General features: G+C 52.8%; 4 protein-coding genes across 4 annotated transcripts; 2 read left to right on the forward strand and 2 right to left on the reverse strand.

Moving 5' to 3' along the window:
• Positions 1-3,272: 3,272 nt before the first annotated feature.
• On the forward strand, positions 3,273-4,100 carry midA (putative cell wall protein; the record flags this gene model as incomplete). The annotated part of the gene is made up of 1 exon (XM_056931302.1): positions 3,273-4,100. One exon carries the CDS (start codon positions 3,273-3,275, stop codon positions 4,098-4,100), a length of 828 nt encoding a protein of 275 aa, XP_056793333.1.
• An 861-nt stretch (positions 4,101-4,961) lies between these two features.
• On the reverse strand, positions 4,962-5,564 carry N7539_001700 (putative isochorismatase family hydrolase; the record flags this gene model as incomplete). Its single annotated transcript, XM_056931303.1, has 1 exon — positions 4,962-5,564. The coding sequence occupies one exon, from the start codon at positions 5,562-5,564 to the stop codon at positions 4,962-4,964; it is 603 nt and encodes a 200-aa protein (XP_056793334.1).
• A 1,392-nt stretch (positions 5,565-6,956) lies between these two features.
• N7539_001701 (uncharacterized protein) lies at positions 6,957-7,930 on the forward strand (the record flags this gene model as incomplete). Its single annotated transcript, XM_056931304.1, has 2 exons — positions 6,957-7,662; positions 7,737-7,930. The coding sequence occupies 2 exons, from the start codon at positions 6,957-6,959 to the stop codon at positions 7,928-7,930; spliced, it is 900 nt and encodes a 299-aa protein (XP_056793335.1).
• Positions 7,931-8,352: 422 nt separating this feature from the next.
• Positions 8,353-9,796, reverse strand: pex19 (putative peroxisomal membrane protein receptor Pex19; the record flags this gene model as incomplete). The annotated part of the gene is made up of 3 exons (XM_056931305.1): positions 8,353-8,466; positions 8,593-9,507; positions 9,629-9,796. 3 exons carry the CDS (start codon positions 9,794-9,796, stop codon positions 8,353-8,355), a joined length of 1,197 nt encoding a protein of 398 aa, XP_056793336.1.
• Between the last annotated feature and the right edge of the window lie 3,679 nt (positions 9,797-13,475).

The following is a 13,475-nucleotide window of genomic DNA, read 5'->3' on the forward strand; positions in this document are numbered from 1 at the left end:
GTGCTGCACGCACCTGGGGTTCATGACTCCTGTGCTCTGCCAAAATTAGATGGTTGCAACGAAGATGGACATGGTAATCGAGGAATTTTGTTGTGTATATCAACTCAGCTTACTCGCCAACTGCAGTGAACTGTTGGAATTCATTATTTGAGAGTATCCGACATGTCGAGTCTGACCTGAGCCAAGCGGCTATTCGTAACCGAAACCGCCGTTGGTAGCTAACACTTGTACCAAACGCAAGCTTTGAATCCAGACCCTGCAACTTTCCTCATAAGCCGCGCGTCTCTCTCCACAGACATCGTGCAGACGCGCTCATATACCTATAAACTGTGTTTCTTATCGGTCTCGCCATATGCATGACGGGGGCCAGGTAAGTCTATGATGCCTGAATATGTTGGAGACGAGCACTTTAACCTGGATTTGGGTCCTCTACGCTATCAATGTCGCGGGGAGATGGACGCCCGTGCTACGGTAGCATGATCCCGATCGAGCAGGCACCCTAGCGAGCGCGGCGGCAATTCTACTACAGCTCAAGGTCAGTTATTATACGGGATTGCATTCATGTGGTGGCATCGTATGCTGTAAGGTTATGGTGCTTTTGATCCGTTCATGTATCATTTGGGGTTAAGATCCTACCCTCACCCGCCTTCCTCTACAGTCTACACAAAGGTAACTTACATACACACATACTGTAGTCTGAACCTTGAGACTATCTTACAGATCGCCACGGCGGGTCTCATTCGGCCAATGTGCGCTTGTGGGTGTGTGTGTGTGTCGAGTCGCTCCATAGAGTCACGCCGCACAAAAGCGTTTGGACGGCACAGACTCTACGTGGCTTGGCAATGGTATTGTTCATTTTGGAGAAGTGAGAATCAATGATGATCAAGTATGGTATTTCACAGTCCATGGCTCCATGGGCATGCAGTACTTTGAGTTTTCTGATCCACGAGTCATCGTAAGCGTGGCGGGCCAAGGAAAAAAAAAGTATCATACCTTGAGTCTTCAGAGTATGGCAAAGGGCCATGATCTTCAACTCCCACATGTGACCGTGGTGAAGTTCGAGAACCTCCCATCGAGGCTTGGTAGTACATGCATCCATGACCCTTTGAACCGTCCAGACATGCACCTTGCAGTTGGCGGTTTTGCACAAGCTAAAATTACCATGCGTTAGGGGCCGGGTGTGTCGGCTTAGCGGCTTTGGCTTGACATGGTATTGTGGAGTCTGTTCGGATATGAATCAGAGTCATAAGTGGGATCCCGTCCAGCGCTATTTGGCTCTACTGGGGTTGATCGACAGCAGTAGTCTGGCTCCAATATTGTATGTAGGTCATGTGTGTAGTGTAGCATGACAAATATGACCCTTAGATAAAGTATGGCGTGGGTTCACTTGTATGCACGAGATCATCCTTCTGAAAGATCTGCTTGGGCATCAACAGACTGATGACCGGTGCGATCGGATGAGAGAGAAGCATTATGATTGGGCATAAGAGCATGGGAATGGAGCAGCATCTCCCATCCGAGTCGGTCCAGAGGGAGGTTTCTGGTGGAGTGCAAAAGGGCCGAAGTGCAGACTGATTGGAAGTGAACGCCACTGCAGTCGTGGACGCGTTGCTAATTATGGCTTGGTTGGCCTCGGGAAACGGAGTTTTCGGTCGATGGGAGCGTCGGTGGAGACAAGGTGCATTGGAATTTGGGGCTGACTGGCTGAGATGATGGCGACGGGGTGACGCTGTTTCACATGGGCGAATTCCGCTCACTCGTCAAGTCTTCAGACGGACTTGAGCTGACTCATGTTCAAGACTCGAGGGAACCGCCAGACTTGAAAGGAGACTGCCTGATCGCGCCAGGGCAAGATCTCTAGGGGGTGTGGAAGCGCATAGGCACCGAGTCTCATATATGCAGATCTAACTCGGGTGTTGGGAGAGAGGGAGTCGATGGGAAGAGCCAAGGGAGCAGATAACTTACGAGAGGTCCAACACGACTGATTCCAGGCTGATTCGTACGACAAAATTCTCTCCTACCTACCAAAGTGTAAAATAGTGAAATTGGGTAAATTGGGTCACGCCCAGGATATTGTAGAACTAGGATGTACGAATCCAGTACAGGTACTCTTCTTCTTTGCAGTTGTTGCTGCCATCTATGACTGTCCTCATCCGGGCTACTACTAGAGCACTAATAGAGCATTGTACTGACCTTGTGCGAGTTGAAGAGATTTCTATATAACGAGGGAATGTGCTATGTAGACGAACAAGGGTCTGACATTTTATCTCCAATTCAGAACTTCCATGTAGTGGTACTAGACTCGAAGGCCCCTACCCAGAAATGATACCGTGGGCGTGCAGTCTCCGTGTACCTGTGCAATCACTGGACCACCCTGATTCCCACTGAAGGTGACAGCACAAGGTCCCATCCATACCAGATCGGCGGATCCAGATGTCCCTATGATTACTGTATCTGCAAGTAATTAAACGGTATAGAGGAAGTCGCCTCCCTCGGCCTCATGAGCTGCGACTCATTCGCTCCCGATGTTCGTGGCGTGTCCGGCACGCTTGTCAAATCGATGCAATAATAATAATGATCATGTAATACCTAGGATTTGGAGTACACTGATACACTCAGACACTAAACTCATACACTCACTGGACATATTAGGAGCGTATGCAAAGGGTGTCCAATGTTTATGGATATTGTAACATGTAATGCAAATCAGCTTTTCTCAAGCCCTTGGAAGATACACATGCATGGGGTGGCCGCTATGACCGTATACATCCGAGAAAGTGACGAACAATGGTCTGAATCCGTCTTATCTCAACCACATCCGCATTCTATATGCAAACTCGACCTGCAGTCCTGCATAGCCAGCTCGGTGGGATCTCTCTCTCTCTCTGTGATTATTATTCCATGAACAATTTGATCCTTTGGCATGCGCCAGCAAAGCCGAGAGTCCCTGGGAGACGGGCGACTCCACTCAATTAGGGCCGGGCGTAGCCTAATCGAGGGTTAGCGTCAACACGGGCTGGTGTTGGCCGCCAGCTGACACTCCTGGGATTTCACGGGTCCTCCTCCCTTTTATCCCTCCCGACTTTCTGCACACGCCCGGTTGCCTGCACTCGTTTCTTTTATCCCACTCTCGGCTTTTGGCCCTTCTTCCCTCGTTTCCGAGAAAGAAATTCCTCCTTTGGCATCTCCGTGTTCTTCCTCAACTCACTCAACTCACTCGTTTTGGACAACACACCTCTCATCATCCTGGAACACCCGGTTTCTCGCCCATCATGCGTCTCTCCAAGGCTTCCGCTCTCGCTCAGGTACTGCTTCTGACAGCAGTCGCGGCTCAAAGCATCGATGCTTCCAGTATTGTCAACGACCTCACCACAACGGCTGCCGGGACCACTACCACCGCTGCTTCGCCTTCACCCGCGGACACCACTTCACCATCTCCTGCCACGACTACTGCGGCTCCCACCACCACAACCACTACCTCCCAAGTGGCTCCCACCACCTCTAGCACCACGTCAAGCACCTCTTCCACGACATCGACCCCGGCGGAGGCCGCCTCCTCAACCACATCGGTCCCTAATGCTGCCTCAACCACCACCACCGCTGCAGGTGCCTCTCAAACTACAGCTCACTCCACCACTTCCAAGTCGTCTGGAGATTCTACCACCTCAGCGACGCCTTCTGTCAGCTCGACGGTGGTGGTCAAGACCATCACCGCTGAGGTGACCCAGGACGGCACTACTAAGCCCACCGTGATGCTGTCGACCTCGACTTCCGCCGTGACCAGTTATCCCTCCTTGAACGGTAGCAAGAGTTCCTCCAACAGCGGCCTCTCTTCCTCGGACAAGAAGATCATTATCGGTGTGGTTGTCGGTGTCGGGGGTGCCATCCTTCTTGGTGTACTGGGCGTGGTGTACTGGCGTATTCAAAAGAAGCGTCGCGACGCGTTCAACGACGAAGACGACGATCTGATGGGTGGTACCGCTGTCGGCAGTGGACCGCGAGAGAAAGTACCGGGTCCGACTCAGAGTGGAACTCCCTTCAAGAACACGCTGGATCAATACCACAATCCAGGTCCCGTGAACGCTGCATCCAATTTCTAAGATGACGGACGTCCAGGCTTTGGCCCAAGTCACGCAATCTGTATTGCAGGTTGACGGCCGCAGAGCTTCGGTGCGACCGCTTCTGTCGCAGTGTCAAAAAAAGTTCCTCTCTCTGATGTATGAACACCATGCCATGTGTGCCTCCCCAGCTTTCTCCAGAGATGGGCAGGCAACGGTCACGACTACGCGTGCTTCTCTTCTTGCTCGATCCCATTTGAATTGCCCCCTTGTCTCAGTTGCGGATACCTTTTTGTACCTTGTGCCTCTTTTTCTTGTCAGACTGCCTGCTCCACTCCTTTGCCAGCATCATAGACATATCGTGCTCTGTTGTTTGATCATCTTGTTTTGAGCGTTTCATCTCTCTCTCTCTCTCTCTCTCTCTCTCTCTCTCTTTTGGGCGATCCCTGCTCTCGGCGATTTCTTACTCCGTCGAGCTCTCATCCGCCGTCGAGTGTCATGCAACATCTTTTTTAATCCTTCGGGCCATCATTCCTTAGGGTTTCCCCATCATGTTCTCGGCTATTCCAAACTCTGGACAATCTCATCATCACTTTGGTCCAGGGGACCACATTCAACACCCTTGAGCTCTCCTTGCAATTTCTGTAGGTAATACAACAATATATGTCCATCATGTGAAAGCTCTCTCGCCTCTAGACTAGACCCACGTGATGTTGCCTTACCACAGCACATCGAGGCCGCCACCTGTGCAAGAAGTGGATGGGCGACGGAACGTTTGCTCCATAGCAAGATTGAAAACTATCCGAGGTGCCTGGTATGGTCATTCTCATGCTAGATAGTAGTAGATTACTAGATAGACACACGCGTTCTGCACACCTTGGCAGCCTCATCATCTACCGTCGGTCACTCGACAATTTCCGCCGCACGAAGGACCGTCGCAAACGCATCGGCCAACTCGGACAACACCACCGACACCAAACTCTCCGCCTGCACCCCCGGAATATGACGATCGCCGATCCCATCCGCCACAACCACGACATCATACCCCAACTCATCCCCTGCCCTTGCCGTCGTCGACACACAGACATGCGCCATATACCCCACCAACACAATCTTCTTCCCGACCTCGCCCAATCCCGTCAGATACTCGTGCAGATCGGTCTGCGCAAACGAGCTCGGGAACGACTTCTTCACCACCTTCTCCCCGGACTGTGGCTTCAGCTCGTCGAATTCCGCGGCGAGGGGCGTCTCGGGCGTGAACACCGGTGCGCCGGCCGGGACCTCGTGGACAACGTGCACGATGTTCTTGCCCCGGCTGTTGCTCTGGCGGTAGCGGGTGAGGAGGTCGGCGATGACTTTGCGGCTCGGGGTGATGTTGTCGACTTGGAGTTTGCCGGAGGCGTATTCGTTTTGGGCGTCGATGATGATGAGGGTGGAGTCGTGGATGGAGGCCTTGGAGGATGGTATGCCGACTAGTTGGCGGAAGGAGGAGGCGTTGGTGGCCATGTTGATTGGTTTGAGGAGGGGAGGGGAGTTCTGGAGTTGTTTCCTTGGAGTACAACTTCTGATCGGACGGGTTGTGGATGCGGGAGATTGGCTTGAAAGCAAGAAGACCGAGGAGGAGTGAGATTTTAGGTAGAGAAGTCTTTTCCAACCTTGTCTCTACCTTGGGGGGATGGAGAGCCTTTATGCTACCTTACTGCAATCTCACTAGTGGATCGAGGCAGACGTTAAGTCAAGAAGAGGCAGGTGTGGTAATCTGAATCCACTGCCAGTTTGACGTGGAGAGATCTGGAGACCTGGACGGGTTGTTCGGCTTGACGTGGGGTTTCGTCGAGTTGACCCACGTCACACATTTGGAGCTACGGAGCTACGGAGCTACGCAGCTACGAAGCTACGCTCGGTCTATCTGTCCGACAAGTCTGGTAGGACTTCGCCAACCCAGCAGTCTCTGGTGGACGACAATTCACTCGGAAGATGTGAGCATTCTCTATCGCGTGTATGAATAGACCAGGCGCAAGTGATCATGTTCACCGATCATCGTATCAGATTCAGTATATGCGATAGTGCTTCACTCCAGGCGGACATTGACGGGATGAAAAGGCGGGGGCAAAGTTAATCACTCGTGGCTGTTCTAGAATGGGAAGGCGGACGCTATCAGCCCGGTGATCGGGCTTGTCCCTCAATGGGCTACGGAGTACCGAGTACGGTGTCCGACGTTGAGACTTGAGCCGTCGGCTTGCGAACGTACAGAGTGCGCGACTTGGAGGCGGGTGACTATCATGGTGCAAAAGATCCAGCATGGGAGCAATCGATCGGGATTTCTGGGGTAAACAACGCTGGGAAACTGCAACCCCGCTTGAGAGCGTCAATTGACCAGCTCATCCTTGCCAAATCGAGGACGAGGACGATGCAAAGTTTGCATTATGCAAAAGCATCTCGTCCAGATTGGAAGAACATTCGAGCGGATCGGGGACAGTCACGTGGCTCACGCGATGCGCGTCGCGACGGCTCCTCACGCCTCGCCGAAATGCCAATTGATTGGCGCTTTCTCGCTCTCTCAGTCCGGGACTGCCAACGGGTTCTCAATTCTCAACAGCACTTAGTTTATACATTGCCAATCTACCATCCCCCCACTTGCCCCAGTCTCCGATTCTTGTCTCTACACGACGTACTGGCCCTCTCTCAATTCTAAACTTTCTTCGATCGGACCACGCTTGTCCAGAGTCCAGACGATTGTTGAACGCTCCACTCAAAGCTGCTCCTGAGACACCTTGCCCTCTCGACTCAGGAAACCGCGGAACGGCCTCTTCTGTATCTTCAATTCTCCACTCTTTACGAAATCATCGTCGTTCCACCACCCGCCGCAAGCGTGATCCTCACGCAAAACGTTTCACCATGTTCGCTGCCCAACCCGCTCCCTCAACACCCACGAAGCCTTTCCGTCATACAGGCCACTATACACCGGTCCGGCCATCGCCTCTTGGTCCGCACAGCACCACCACCACCGCCACTCCCCCATGGACAATGGGCTCGCCCACGCCCATGCGCTCCGGAGCCTCGCCCATCTCTTTCCCTACCTTTACCTCTGCCGCCGGTGCCGTGGCCCAAACAGAACAACCACCCCGATACCACAACCCTTTTTCCCCCTCCACAGGCGTATCTCGCTCCAACTCACCGTCTCAAACACACTCCCAATCTCCCAGCTTCACTAATATCGCCTCCTCACCCGCGCCATTGACCCACCAACCGGCCAACGCTCCTACGCACCCCGGCCAACCAAACAATAAATTTGCGCCACAGTCTCCTACGCCCACCTCGCCGACCCCGTCGCGTCAATCGCGGTTTGCAGAGCGATATGCGGCGCAGATTGCGAACCCGATGCGGGGGACGACGTCGCTTGCACGCTCCAAGACCCGGGCCATGTTCTTGAATCGAGTCAGGAGTGAGCGAGATACGGGGCGGTTCGAAGCTCGCGGGGAGCAGATGATGATGGCGGAGCATTTGGCGGATAAGAGGAGGTGGGAGGAGAGCATGGCGCGGGAGGCAGATGGGGCTTTGTATGGGGTTGAGCGGGATATTGAGGATGATGGGATGCTTCCTGGTAGGTTGTCCTCCCATCTCTCGTTCGCGTTCGGGGTCTCGCATACTCACTTGCTGACATTTGCGCTTTTCCAGTGGATGAGGACGAATTGCGGGCCCTCGATGAGTATCTCTCTCAGGAGGAAGCTTTTGAAAGAGCCGCGCAAGAGTCAATAAGCAATGCTCACAGATCTCGAATGACCGAGCCGGATGTTCCGTTTAGTGATGCTGATTATGATGACATCTTCATGCAATTACAAGAGCATGCGCAGGACATGGATATGTCTTGATCCCGAGTCGCTTGGGGAGTGGAAGTGCGTTCCCAGTGTGGGACTAGATGCTTTCGTGTTGGGTTGATGTGATATTTAGCGTGGGGGGTTTTTGGTTCTATCAAGTTGCATTGAACCGGCGTTTTGGGGGCTCTCTTTTGTCGAGCCATCTTCATGTCGAATTTCTTCAAGCGGCTAGATTCGGGATATTTATGTTGCGTTGTTTTTAGCATGCGCGAACGGGGTATCGACAGGGGGTTTTAAATATGTATATACAGGACCTGAGAAAAAGCACCTCGCCGACGCCGACTCAATTAGCACAAATAGCCTCTAGGTAGTAAAGTAAGTTAGAGCTTCGTCTTCTGCTGGTCATGGAACCTCATCGCAGGTAGGCTTCCCCGTCTGAATCTCTTCTTCGTCATATCGTAGATGTTTCGCTCTTCTTATTGCTGGGGACAATCAGGAACTCCGCCTGGTGCACTGCCAGCAGCACCGCCGAGGTCACCCATCAATGGGTTCGAAATCAGTTCCTCTGGTGGACTGCCCGCGGCTTGCATCTGGATGAAAAACGAGGCTCAGCGTCAGTTTATTGGATCTTCTGCTGCGTAGAAGGCCAAGCAGGGCTGGTATCTCCGGGGCTTGGAGATATGGGAGAAAAGAAGACTGGTTGCTGTCCAACTCACCTCTTGCATCCGTTCCCAGATATATTCGCGACATTTGGCGTCTTCATCTGAGTAGCCCGGTTCTTCAAACTTGAGAACAATCTGTCGGACAACTCGCGCCTGGGACCTGTATCGCTCCATGTCCTCGGCCGGTACCGATCCATCTGCCTTGTTCTTGGTGATCCACGGGCCGAATTTCCCATCCAACTCTTTCATCGGCTCGTACAGCATTTCCTTGTTAGACAATTGCTCCATCATGCCCATGAACATTTTGGTAAGATCACCGTCGTCGCCCGCTCCGTTTGCCCCCGCTTCAACGGCCTTGAGCAGTTGCGCGATCAGATCATCCTCTAACCCATCTCCCGTTGTCGCAGCCTCGGTCGCCCGATCCCCAGACTCCTTCATCCGCTCAATTGTCCGTTGAATCGCATCGTTGAAGTTCTCGGGCTGAGGCTGGTCTGCATCCGCTGCACCCGTCGACGAGGCTGCAGCAGACGCAGCAGGACCCGATTTCGCGCCCTCTTTTCCTTCCGCGGCCGCACCCACCCCTTCCTCGGCCATGACATCAGCCAGGAGTTGCTTCAAAAAATCGCCAGGCGGAATGCCGCTCTCTTCGAGTCGTTTGGCGAATGCGTCGGCACCTTGATCCATCGCCGCTTGAAAGCCCGGGCCATCGGCAGCCCCTGGACCAGCAGCTCCGGGGTTGGCCATCATGTTGGCCATGTCATTCTCTAATTGCTTGAGAAAAGCCTCTTCGTCGAAATCCGCCGGGGCAATCCCCGTGGTGGGATCGGATTTGGTACCGGCGGAAGCTGAAGTAGCTGCGGCAGCTGCGGACGCGGGCGTGGGCGCGGGCGCTGGTTTAGGTTTGGAAAAGTCGTCCAGGACATCTTTCATGAAGGAGAGAACATCTTGATTTAGTTTCTTGAAGCAATGCTATATAGTGTATAGTCAAGGTATCCCGGGCGAGAACACGTCCCCCCTCAAGTTGTATGTTTCGCTTACCATCTAATTCATCAAAGTCGGAATCTTCTTCTTCTTCTTCGTCATCATGTACCTTCGGAGCCGGTGGCTTTTCTTGCGTCTTTTCTGTGGAGGTTACGGTCGCAGGAGCTGCATTGACAGTTTGGACATGGTCGCTGGTAACTGTCGTGGCGGAAGCGGGGACCTCTTCGCGGGGTTGTTCACCCGAGGCAGAGGCAGAGGTAGAGGCAGGTGTCGCCATTTCAGAGCAAAGGCGATTCGGGGTAGAGAGGGGATGGTTCGGAGAGATGGGATCTCAGCCCGGGTATTCAGGATGTCTCGCCGCGAAGAGCACTCTCGCGATCGGGGAGGTAGGTTGATGAAGACCGAGTCAGTAGGGGAAGAGGTTTGCGTTGGCAGTTGACAGTTACTGAACCTCAACACTGCAGACGGGAGACCTCAGCGATCTGGCATGTGACAAAAGGGGAAATTTGGTGGGGAACTGACCGCCGATCGCCGAGGAAGAAGGCCCGGCGGGTCGGCATTTTTGAGAGAACTTGTCGGGCCAGCGTTGTCATCGCATCTTGAAGGGTTTGACTCGGGTCCAGTCGTGCATGGAACAAATAGACAATAATTGGAGGCAAGGCTTACGAGAGAAGAATGGAAACTCATACAGTCATGCAGCTGGCTCCGCAACAGGAAATACATTCTACCAGTACCACAACCCAGGACCTTCGTGAGTTGGTAGACCTTGAGAAGGCTGTACTGAGGCGGTAAGGCCACGCTTGATTCTTAACAACATCCACGTCCGCTCTCATCAGTTACGGATGGACGGGTCACGACATATCTATCTTATCCATCACTCCGACCACAGAGATTTGGCTTTGCAATGGCAATTGCAATTGGAACAATGCCTCGGCCTTCTACGTACAAAGAGTCGGGTCCAGGAATTGAAAACGATCTTGGGAAGCACAATGCTCATCTGAACAGGTGGTGATAGTGAGATGTGGTGGTCAATTGAGGAGCTTTCCGAACTTGATTGGAAGAGCATCACATACTGCATGATGTTCCTGTTTCACAAAAGCGTTCAGTATACAAATGGCCCGTCCAGCGTCCACTCGATACTCAGGTTACCCGAGTCCCGACAGTCTGACTCTACGGGGTCTGTTGGGTTATACCTCTGCCTCAGGCAACTCCATCTCTCTGCGTCTCCTTCGGGAGGTCTGGGATATCTGTCTCGTCAGCATAATCCTGGCGATCCTTCCAGACTCGGAGGTACATCAGTTGGTCGGTTCCAGTCCCAGCTGCAAGATGTTATCCCCGCATCCGCATCCACGGGGGCCGGGGAAACTGGGGGAAAACACACACTAAGAATGGCACACCTGACGCCTGCGTGATGATTGCATCATCCTTGATGAAACCCTTCTAGCTTGAATCTGGGACACGGATGCGGCTAGTACAAAGTTGAAACTACAATGCAATAATGCATCAAGTACAGTCGCTCTGAGCTTTTTGCTAGTGGGCTGACAAGTGTCAAAAGGCATTGAAATAGGAGGGGTCTTCCTCATTGTCCACTGGAGCCTCTGGATAGGGACGTACACTCTTGGAGGCTGAGGCCAATTAATTGAGTGTTCCAATAATATGTCTGCTACATGCTTTGTGCGCGGCTCACGGGCACAGTAACCTGGAAACCAATACAAGACTGCATCTCAGAATGTCGACGATGAGTAAACTGTTCAGTTTTCACTGTGCATCGGTTTCTGGCTGACTTGCCGTGTCCAGACTACAGGCCCCGTGACGAGGGTCATGTGGCCATGGCAGGGGGGGGATCCCCTTGCTCAGCCCTTTTCGGTTGTCGGGGAATGACTTCCCCAGGGAAGCCTCAAAAGTCGCCATGACTACCTGTACGATTCAGGGGGCCCTGCGACAGAGAGAGGGGTGGACTCTTCCCCTCTCACGGTGAGCTGAGTCTGGACTAGCCGAGGCGGAGGGCGCCGAGAGGTGAGGAATGGACTCCTCAATGATGTCCTGCGTCGGAGCGGGAGTTGGAACCGAGTCCGCCGGACGACTGTCACACATCTTATTGAACATTCAGCAGTCAGCAGTCCATAGTTCAGCACAATAATGAACAGTGCCTCATGGCACTTGACATGTGTCATCAGCGTTGGCCTTGGCTTCAACCACGTTGCATGTGCATATCAAAGCCTCTTCACGCTCACGGTTGAAGACAGACTGGAACGCCCAGTCCAGGGGATGACACGTGATTAGACATGTCCTCGAAGCAGCTGCGTAATGTACGTAACTACGTACTCAGCCCTGGGACTTCAACTCACTGCTCAGACCGTGGGGCTGAATCGTGTGAACCTTGAGTAGCGATTCAGGTGTGCTCTGTCCAATGTCCATAGCTCCTGCTGGCTCTGGGACACAATGACACATGATACGCTCCATCATACTAGGGAGCTGAGCCTGCTGTCACAGCCTTTGCAGACAATAACCATCGTCCAGTCGAGAGTTGACGATCTGGCTTCGGTGGTCTTATCCCTATATGACCCAAGAACTGTTCCGACATCGGCGTCTCGATGGCGTGGTTGCCTCACTTTGTATGTTGTACAACAGTCACCAGTGGTACAGCGAGACTACATACCTACTCATCGTACATGCTAAGTTACTACATCAGTTAGTACACTACATAGTCATACTACATACATGATTTCCCTTGGTCTAGTCTGACTGGCTCTTTACATGTCGCAGGCTTGTACCCATGCTTTTGGTTCAGCAATTCCATTTGCATGAACACTGGCTATCCACGGTCCCAAGCAAGCCGTTTTGGTCTCCACCGAACGGCCTCGTTTACAGGACTGGTCCCGGCCTCGTGCGTCACCTTTGACCTTCCTCTTAAGGACGGATGAGCAGCTCGGACTGTCGGGTAAAGGCCCTTCTATAAGGCGATGTACCTGACTAAGGAGGTACTTGAACTATAGCTCTTGCCCGGAGGACTCCCCGCTGTAACAGGGCTATGGATGTTCGACTGAAGGTGCTTGTGGGGTGCAGGGCGCCTTTTTGGATATCATCAGATTCTGCCGTTCTGTCATTTTCCGCGGAGGACCTCATGATAGTCCACTAGTGCATAGACTTTTTGCTTTTTTCCCCTGGCGGTCCTCGAATGTTTGAATGCCCGTCTCCACGATCGCCTCGCCCGTGCGACACGAGGACTTTGCGACCTGGCCACCACCAACCATTCCGCCTTTGGTGGACCCGTGCCGTCACCGAGAGAAAAAGGCGACCATTCATGGCAGTGGGGTCAAGGAGCAGGGCAACTGGAACGAAAGGGAAGGGAAAACTCTACAAGTCAAATTTTTTTTTGTTCAGGCGACGGAAAAGTACGAAGCAGGAGAAGAGGGAAGAGGGGGCGGGCAGAGATCCAGAGGGATTTCTATACGACGTGGAGGCCAGATTAGGAGGCAATTGGATCGTTGAGGAGAGGGTGTTTGCCTATTTTATACACTTGGCGATCGAAGGACCCTTTGCGATGAACTGGTGCCGAGCACGACAGATTTTTTTTCTTTTTCCTACCAGGCTTTTTTCCCATCGTCTGACCACGACTGACTTAACCCTTCCCCCCCCCCTCCCAAATCCACTTCCAGCCAGAAAAGCCCGCCAAACCCGCCTAACAATATTATTATTCCTTTAGTCAATCGCTTTACCTCATATTAATTCACTGGCCCTTTCACCCCCCGCCTTTCCTTCAACCCCGTTTACGTTTTATCTCAAATTCTCTGACTCTTCCTTTCTCATAATCATCGGTTTCTTTTATGTCACTTTCTCGCCTCCCTTCCGCTCGCACGTCCCTTCTAACCGCCTAGCCGCGCGTTTGCTGCGTTTGTTGGTCCGGACCTTCCAAGTCCTGCTATCTCGATCGTTGCGCGCGGCCGAGAAAAGTC

The sequence above is a fragment of the Penicillium diatomitis genome (genome assembly GCF_028827545.1).
Source record: "Penicillium diatomitis strain IBT 30728 chromosome Unknown utg000002l_segment0_segment0, whole genome shotgun sequence".
NCBI classification, from domain to species: domain Eukaryota; kingdom Fungi; phylum Ascomycota; class Eurotiomycetes; order Eurotiales; family Aspergillaceae; genus Penicillium; species Penicillium diatomitis.